The sequence below is a fragment of the Camelina sativa genome, chromosome 18 (assembly GCF_000633955.1).
Source record: "Camelina sativa cultivar DH55 chromosome 18, Cs, whole genome shotgun sequence".
NCBI classification, from domain to species: domain Eukaryota; kingdom Viridiplantae; phylum Streptophyta; class Magnoliopsida; order Brassicales; family Brassicaceae; genus Camelina; species Camelina sativa.
This window is the reverse complement of record NC_025702.1, coordinates 2210132-2218905: the sequence shown is the minus strand read 5'-3', so window position 1 is coordinate 2218905 and position 8774 is coordinate 2210132. Positions and strand designations below refer to the sequence as shown.

General features: G+C 30.3%; 1 protein-coding gene across 1 annotated transcript; it reads right to left on the bottom strand.

Annotated features, from left to right (window-relative positions):
* On the bottom strand, nt 2231–6307 carry LOC109130451 (GDSL esterase/lipase At5g45960-like). Its single transcript, XM_019240015.1, has 5 exons — nt 6011–6307; nt 5798–5928; nt 4826–5059; nt 2889–3153; nt 2231–2424 (listed from the first exon to the last, which is right to left on the bottom strand). Exons 1-5 carry the CDS (start codon nt 6303–6305, stop codon nt 2231–2233), a joined length of 1119 nt encoding a protein of 372 aa, XP_019095560.1. The 5' UTR covers nt 6306–6307.

The following is an 8774-nucleotide window of genomic DNA, read 5'->3' as shown; positions in this document are numbered from 1 at the left end:
CTACCCACCTAGCCATTGCATTTGTTAAACAAAGGGTTCGGATACCTTGAATTTGAACCCAAAAGGGTATGATCTTCATATTGGTCTCACTTATGTTAGGATACCACCGGTGAGTGGTAACCATCCAATCATTAAAAGACCACGGTCCTCTTCGCAACACCAAGTTTAGATTGGAAACGGAATTGAACACGCCCTCCTTCAAGAATACGTCCCACACATTCATCCGCGAAACCCCAAACCCGTGGCATTTGCCTGATTAAAGCACGAAGATTCTGTTTGCGTGGGTTGACAGGGGTGACAACCAGAGTGTGCCGGTTAACAGAGATCGCACGGGAAAGGAACTCCGGTGGAAGTGTAGCTGGGGCATCATCAATGCCCAAGTCAAGGTCTTGAACGGATTTACGAATGTAATCACTCATTTGTGATGGAGAGATGCAATTGGAAATGAAAGAAATAAAGATGATTGAGAAATAGCGAGGGAAAAGTGAAGATTTATAGGGTTTACATGGCGGTTTCGGTTGGCAGTTATCTCTCGTGGAAGAGGGAGAACGATAACTGTCAACTTTAATTGACAGAACAAAACCGCCGAAATGGTTCCCCAAAACATATTGAAGAAAAATCTCGGTCAGAATCAAACTCCTGATCTGAAACACGATCGGAGACAGAAGATTTAGAAAGGAACAGTAACGATCACCAAATCGATCGACCAGAGATTTCTTAAGTTATGCGCGTTTATCTATTTTGGTTTTTATGTTCTCAACTTTAAACTTAAATATCTATCTTTTTCGTTTTTTTCTTTTTCATTTTTTAATTTTGGCTTTTTGCTTATGTTTTTATAATTAATTTGCATTTATTTTTTTTATTTTTTTTTAAATTCCTATAAAAGTATTATATAGTAGAGTCGCTTAGGGTTGTGGGAACCCAACACATGACAATGAAGACTACTAATAAAAAAAATAAAGATCCCAAAAAAAAACTACATATATCATATATATATATATTATATGTCAGTTTTTAGGTTTGGTGCATGCATCACTTATAACTATACGTGAAAGAAAGAATAAATGGAGGTAATTTTCAATAATAACGATATACTGATAGGATATTCGTAAGTAAATCATAGGTCAGTAAATACAACATATTTTAGAAAATAATGATTTGGTTTAAAAAATAGTTGTGTATTAAAATTATATAAAAAATATCACTAATTCTAAATGAAGAAATTATCTCGATCATACTAGAAAAAAGATATTGACATAACAATCTGTTTTGTATCTGGCACTGTTTTTTTCGTTTGTTTGTTTTTTATTTTATTTTTGTTGGTGTATTTTTTCTGTACACAACAATCTATTTTTTGTTTGTTTGTAGGGTGGATTATAGACGTCAATTAAGTGTTTTTCACCTCCACTTTGGCTGTACGCCCAATTGTATAACAATTTTATTAATTCATCAATATATATTACCTTTTGAAAGGGAATAGTGTTTGACAAAAAAAAAAAGAAGAGTTTTTATTCAGAGGGTTACAACTTACAACACCACTTTTACCGCCGATCCAAAATTTGATTATATTAAATTGCATTACCGTGCATGAAGATGTTCAACAAAAAATGTATCAAATCATTGTCATGATGTTCAATCAATTTTGGAGTAATCTTTTAATTTATTTAATGTTTGGTTGAAGAAAAAAGGACTAGGTATATGAGGTTCGACAAAAAAAATCACCTTTTAAAAAAAATAAATAAAAATTAATTAGATAAAAGATGTGGGATCTAAGATGGAGTAGGTATATGATCTCAAATCTAAGATGGGCCGAACTCATTTGCATGAAGCCCAATTATTTTTTGTAAGAAACTAAGAGAAAAATGTAATTTGTGGGCCACTGGCCACGGTGGAGAACCGATCATTGCAATGACGGTAGAATATACTTTATTATATACTATACATTAGAATTTCTCAGTTCTCACTTCTATCCAGTCCAAACGTCACAACATGACAAGTCATCACAGTACATATTCTTCTTCATTTTCTATGATTAATAGAAGCAGTTCAACTTAACCAAAAAAAATACAAAAAATCATATATAGTATAACATTAATTTATTTTATTTCAACTTGAAATATTAATACATAGACTATCAGCACATCTCATTACTAATAATGGAAGAAAAAAGTTTATTGACATCAATTGGCTAATAGTGTGAATCAGTGATCATGTCATAATCAGAAACAATCTATAATTCTACAATAGAATCATAGATTCGTCGTTGAGATTTAAAAACATTGAAGTAAGTCTTCTCACTTGGATGGATAGAATCAAAAAAGACATAAGCAGATGTATTTGGACACACATATGACTTTGGATTACACAGAAACGATGTCTCTAGGTATCCACTTCCACAACATCCACTGCTCACTTCCTCAAACCCTAACATACAAAAAATACAAATATTCACTTTATCTTTGAAACCAAATTTATGACTCGTGACAATGCAAAAATCTAATCTTTCTAAGATATTATTTTTATTAATATGATAATGGAATACTTTACTAATAACTATAGATCCATAGTTTGTATAATTTTATCATTGGTCGTCTTTTTAGAACTGCAGGATAATTTCGGCTTGTGATAGACTGCCACTTAAATTAAAACCAATATAAAATTGAAAAGTAATGATATAGCTTAAAATTTGTAAAGAAGTAGAAAATAGTTTAAAACTTTAAATGTTTCATGTTTGTACATTAACAAAATAGTGTAAAAATAAACATCTTAATCAACAACATATCCTAAAGTCTAAACTCTAACAGAAACCGTAAGTCCTAAAGATCCAAATGTACAGACAAATAATGATAACTCAACTAATTAAAAATTGTGTCCAAACTATTACGTACCGAATTTGTTATAATCATGAATGATCTCATATAATGAGTTATAAACGTCAAGGTAAAGGATAATGGATCCGGCCAAACTCATTTGCATAAGACCCAATTCTTTTTGTAAGAGGTAATTATAGTTTGTGGCCACGGCAGAGAAACGGTCAATGCAACAACGGTTAGTCAATGCTTCGCCGGAGAATAATGTTATAACAATCGGCAAACACCCAATTGGTGGTAAACCTGCCACCAGTATCTTTCTTGCTCCTTCTTTCCATAAACCCTAACCATATATATCCACAATACATATAAGTATTTTCTTTTTCTAAAATGTACTGTATCTGCAAACAAAATAATCGATTTTCCCGAAAGGAAAAAATAAAAAAACTATTCAAATCTAAACCGAACAACTGAAACCGTGAAATTCTGAAATTGAGCTAGACTGGAAAAGCTAATTTTAATAATTCGAATGAGAGCGAAGCCCGAAGTCAAATGTTTAACTTAATTAACTTAGTACTCATGAATATAAAGGTGTTTGACTTAGTAGATTCAAGTCAAACCGAAAACATAACAATTTTTAAATTTTTTCCCTAAACCTACACTTTATGTTTCCTTTAATAAAGCTACGATCTAAAAACAAATGAAAAAAATTCAATAACATCAGAACTTCGAAGGTCTAAGAAAAAAATATAGATAAAACTTTCGGATGTATTATAATTATCCTTACTAACCTATATAAACTTGAGTACTTTTGATAGGCCTAATGTTTGTGGTATATTTTGGAAATTTCTCAGAATTGTGGTATCTTGAACCTTTTTTTTTTTTGTGGTCGGTATCTTGAACTAAAACCTGTTTTTTGTGCTGCTATAATGTATTTATCTACGAATTTTGGTTTTAGAACTCTAAGTTATTTTTTTTAAACTAAAACTAAGATAATCATATAAATAAATGTTTTGAATATTCTTTTGTAATTAACTACAATCCTACTATATTAATTGAGATATACAAATATAAAACTAACCTTGTAAAAAATTACATTCAATTGCCATTAGAAAAATATAATTAAGATTAATTAATTAATTAAATAAATCTAATTAATTAAAAACGAATATTGGGGACACATAAAATAAAGTAAATTGTAGAAAACTAAAAAAAAATCTATTAGAATCAAAACTAATTCATACTTAAAAAAAAATTAACAGCTAGGATTTTAAAAATCTAATCGAATAAAGTCTATATAACTACAAATTTTATCAAAAAGCTTTTTCAGCACAGGTTAAAGTTTTTATCAAAAATTAAATCCAATAAAATATATAACAGTTTCGATAAAACTAAGTTGAGATTTGAATATATTTTATGCTTGAAAGGTGTTTATTACAGACAAGAAAGAGAAGCCACAAAAACAATGAATGTTGTTTTCAAAGAGGTTTTTAAGAACCATTAATAGCTATATTTAGTTTCTCTTTTTATATGTTAGTTATATCTTTTTACTTACTTCACAACTATAGCAAGAATTGCGTTTAATTGCCAAAGATTTAAACAATTTTATTCATTACATGCAAATGTTTTATTGACAGGTTTTCAATAAACATTTTTAAAATACAAAAAATTTAATATAAGAAACCGAATTTTAATCACAAAATTTTATAAATAACATAATAACAATATAAATTATTTCAGCCCGAGGTTTTCTGCGGGTTAGTACCTAGTTTAGTTAGAAAACAGTATTTGAACAAGTTAATATTCAAACCCATACAAAATAAAATGAGATTATATAAGGGGGATTTTCAAAAATACCCTTTTTCTATAGACGTCAATGTTGTGTTTAAGATTATTTATTTTTAAATTTTTACTAATCATAATTGACTGAATAAAAATTGAACATTGAAATTAGAAAAGAATAAAAAGAGAGAAATGTTTTAGGTATGTGGAAAATCAAGAAATCTGAATTTCACCTGGATAAATTGCTTGAGATTGGAAATAACGAATTGTTGATACGCTTCGATAGTGAAAGTCTTCCTTCGTATTGGAACTATGAAATAACTAATGACGAAATCGTTGGTTCCTGCACTTACAACAAACAAAGCTTCTTCTATGTGTTTCTTCATTCTTTCTTTTCCCATTTTACTCTCTAATTTTCTCTTGTATTCTTTGAAATACTCTAGCTGAGTCGGAATGTCTAACACGTTCTGTACCACACCACAATGAAAGCAACAACACACCCAACAAGATACTTTAAGTTATTTATTCCAAAAGTGTACCAAATTACTTAAATAATAATTGGGTGATTTGGACATGTGCTCTTTTTTAAAAGACTAATTACCCTAATAGTGGCGACTAAATAAATAAAATACTTTATTTGTCGTCGTCAACCACATCATGTAGTGATTGATTTTGTTTTGTCATTATATTACTTATTTCTTCACATTCTAGAACTACCCACGGATAAACACATGAGATTTCAATTTTTTTCTTGAAATATAATTAATTATCCAGTGAAATAGGCCCGGCAGATAAATGATATGTCTGTTTATAATTTCATATATACATCTATAATTTCATATCCTTGAGTATTAAAGGATGTAATATGTACTTTCCTTATTGGGCAATGAGCATCGATATATTATACTCAAATGTAGTCGTTACAAATGTAATTTAGATTCTGGAACTCTATCTTATTTTTTTAGTTAATTTAGACAAGGCCAGTTGACAAAATTATATAGTAATAATCATCTTGAAATTTATGGTCAAACCATCATATATACTATTTGATCTTCGATTTAGGTTTAGAAGACTTATATTATTAGCAACAATATGGTTATGATAATACTAAAATAACGACCTTAATGTACATAATTCTTTTTTACATTCTTAATGATGTCCAAAATTTTTAAAAAGGAGAATAGAGATGGTGATTGGACACTAACAGTAATGGTTGGAGTGAGAGGATCGTATCCAGATCCAGCTGATGCAAAGCTAACTCCAGTTATTAACTCATTTACTCCAAGATTTGGGTCCAAATATGGTGGCACATTCTCCTTCACACCAAGGTATGAGGCTACGCATACGTATATATACGATATTTAGGTTCATTTTATAGATAGAATCAATATACTTCTATTGTATATATCAAAACTAACCAATGAAATCTGTGGCGAGTCGACCGTTGCAAAATCTACCCGTGGGAATTTTGTTTTTGAAATCGAGACCATAGGGAGGAAAATCAGATTTGAATATCGTATTGATGTAGTTGTTATTGCCCGGATCCACGGTCGAATCTCCAAAAATGAGAATAGCTGAAACTGATTGTTTCCTTTTAGGGTTACGTTTAACAGGTTCTAGTTTTGACGTAGAGAATGAGAAGGGGCTGAACAATAGGAAGAGGAAGAAGATGAAGGAAACAGCTGAAGAAGAATGTGTTTGATGACTTCTCATTGTTGTGAGCGTTTCTAGTGGAGAGAAATGAGAAGTTTGTTTGGTACGTACCTTCTAGTGTTATATGCACAACATATAATAAGATATCCAATCAAATTTTATTAGGGGCTGTCTATTTCCGTTTCATTGATCGGACCAAATCAAAAGTTAANAAAAAAAAAAAAAAAAAAAAAAAAAATCAATAAAGAAAACCTCAAAATCGAACCACCACAAACAAAGTTGTGTTACCGGTTCAACCACGTATTTTAAATAAAATAAAAATAATGGATTTTTTTGTTAAACTTTAAAATAACTTCACTCATATTAAACAAATTAAACTTATGTCTTACAGTAATCATATAATATACTAATTAAGTTTAAGACTAGTTTTAGATCCAAACTGAACCGTAACTATATACTATATGCAAACACACAAAATATGTTCCAAGTAAATTTCAAAAGGAGAAAAATCTATATATAACCGAAGCGAAACATGAAGTACAAGTCACATTCGAATAATTTTGATACTTAAAGTTGTACGTAGTACTTAATTTTGGAAAATGTATTTCCTTTAAGTAACCCGACAAATTTCACAAAACATAACATTAATTTGCACTTAACACTATATTTGGATGAATAATCACGTGGATCGAATAGTTAATGCAACAACTTGCATCTAGGTGAAGCCTTAAATGTTGTAATGCTGTACACTGTGTTATTCATTAAACTTATATCAATATATCTTATGATGTATATATATATATATATACATTTCGAATTAACTATTAAGTATTAACATTACGCGAGTAATGTATATATACCTAAAAAATGGATCAAGCAGATTATTTTAGTAAGGTAATTTAGAGTTTTAGACAAACAATCATATAGGTATCAGGTACACATTGAATAATGAAATGGATAGCTCATAATTAGTATACGGTGTGTCGGTTACATGCAACATACGTTTTCGTTATTATATTTTCGTGGTCAATTAATTTGGCTTAATCAGGAAATAGAGAAGATTGATTTATTTTCCCTGATTATTACACTACTAAAATATATTTTCTAAAACTTCAATTTGTTATTGTACACTTTACAAGAAAACACAACGAATGTAGATGAAAGTTCCGATGTAACTAAATTTATTAGAAATTACGGACAGTTTTTCGACGAATTTTCTTTTTAAGAGTTATCGTTGATTTTGCGGTGAGTTCTTGTTTAGGCTATATAACAAATCACAATCTTGTCATTTACTCTCCAACAAATATTATTCTACACAATACTTGGAAATATACGGCAATTGTATATACGACTAACATCATCAGAATACCAATAATAAATTGTTATATTATATAACCAGCACGGCAGCACCACACTGGAAATATCCAGTAAACATTCCAATAGTATGCTTAATTTGCATTTACTGTAAATCAAACTTGACTTGGTGTACAAGCATTAATTAAATAAATCTGAAGTTAACACGTGGGATTATATATGCCCCCAGGTGTTTCGAAATTCTAAAGCGGAGAGAGGTTTCCAAAGACTGGTTTGACAAAAAGAAAAATAGATATCACGAGGCGCTCAAGCTCTGTTAAGTCAATTAAATGATAGGAGAGTAGTACAAAGAAGAAGAGGACGTGAGAGAGAGAAAATAGCTGAGAGAGTATGGCTCAACTTGTATAAGAAGCCAAAGGGTGAGATATTTTTCTAATGAGAGAGATGGAAGTGAAAGTACATTAGATGCTATGAAGTACATTCCTTCAAGGATTTAAATGTAACTACAAATAACAAGCTTTATAGGGCGATTTCCAAGATCAATCTTGTAGACGGTAATAATTCCAGTTTAGAAACGTGATGAAATCGCTGAACCGTGTGAATGTGTGCGCACGCTCATTTCTTAACTTCAGTTTCACTAAATTTCAAGTTAACACATGAAAATCAAGATTTCACTACAAGAAAACACGTCTTTTGCGATGGACAAATATATCGCGAATCTCTCGCAAATCGACAAAAGCGAGAAATTTGCGAGGAAAGTCCGTTCCTCGCAAATCGCGTCTCGCAAATCGGTCAATGTTGCAATTCCCTCGCAACTTTTGCGAGGAAATGTTGTCCCTCGCAAATCCCACGCATTTTGCGAGGAACTATTTTTCTAGCAACATCCTAGCAATTTTGTATCTAGTAAATCCCGCGCAAATTTGCGATGCTTTTGCAATTAAAATTTCCGTTGCAAATTATAATAACGGTGCAAATTGTAAAAAAAATTAGAATTTTCATTTTGGTAAGCTTCATTAAATTAAACCTGTAATTAAAATTAAACCTGTAATTATAATTAAACCTTATACTTAAGCAAATTAATGCTGTAATTAGAAGTACTAAGTTTACAATAACAAAACATAATAACCGATTTTGTTCTACACAAAAAATAGTTATGAGAGGATAAAGAGTACTAAGTACTAAGTTTACAAAACAAGTTCATCAGTGTTTACTGTC

Excerpts from the sequence above, each read along its gene's own strand:
- LOC109130451 (XM_019240015.1), bottom strand. The coding sequence starts at position 6,305 with ATGAGAAGTCATCAAACACATTCTTCTTCAGCTGTTTCCTTCATCTTC. Across the intron at positions 5,060-5,797 it reads CTCTCACTCCAACCATTACT|AACGTGTTAGACATTCCGAC; the intron begins GTTAGTGTCCAA and ends GGTGTGGTACAG. Across the intron at positions 2,425-2,888 it reads TCATGATTATAACAAATTCG|GGTTTGAGGAAGTGAGCAGT; the intron begins GTACGTAATAGT and ends TTTGTATGTTAG.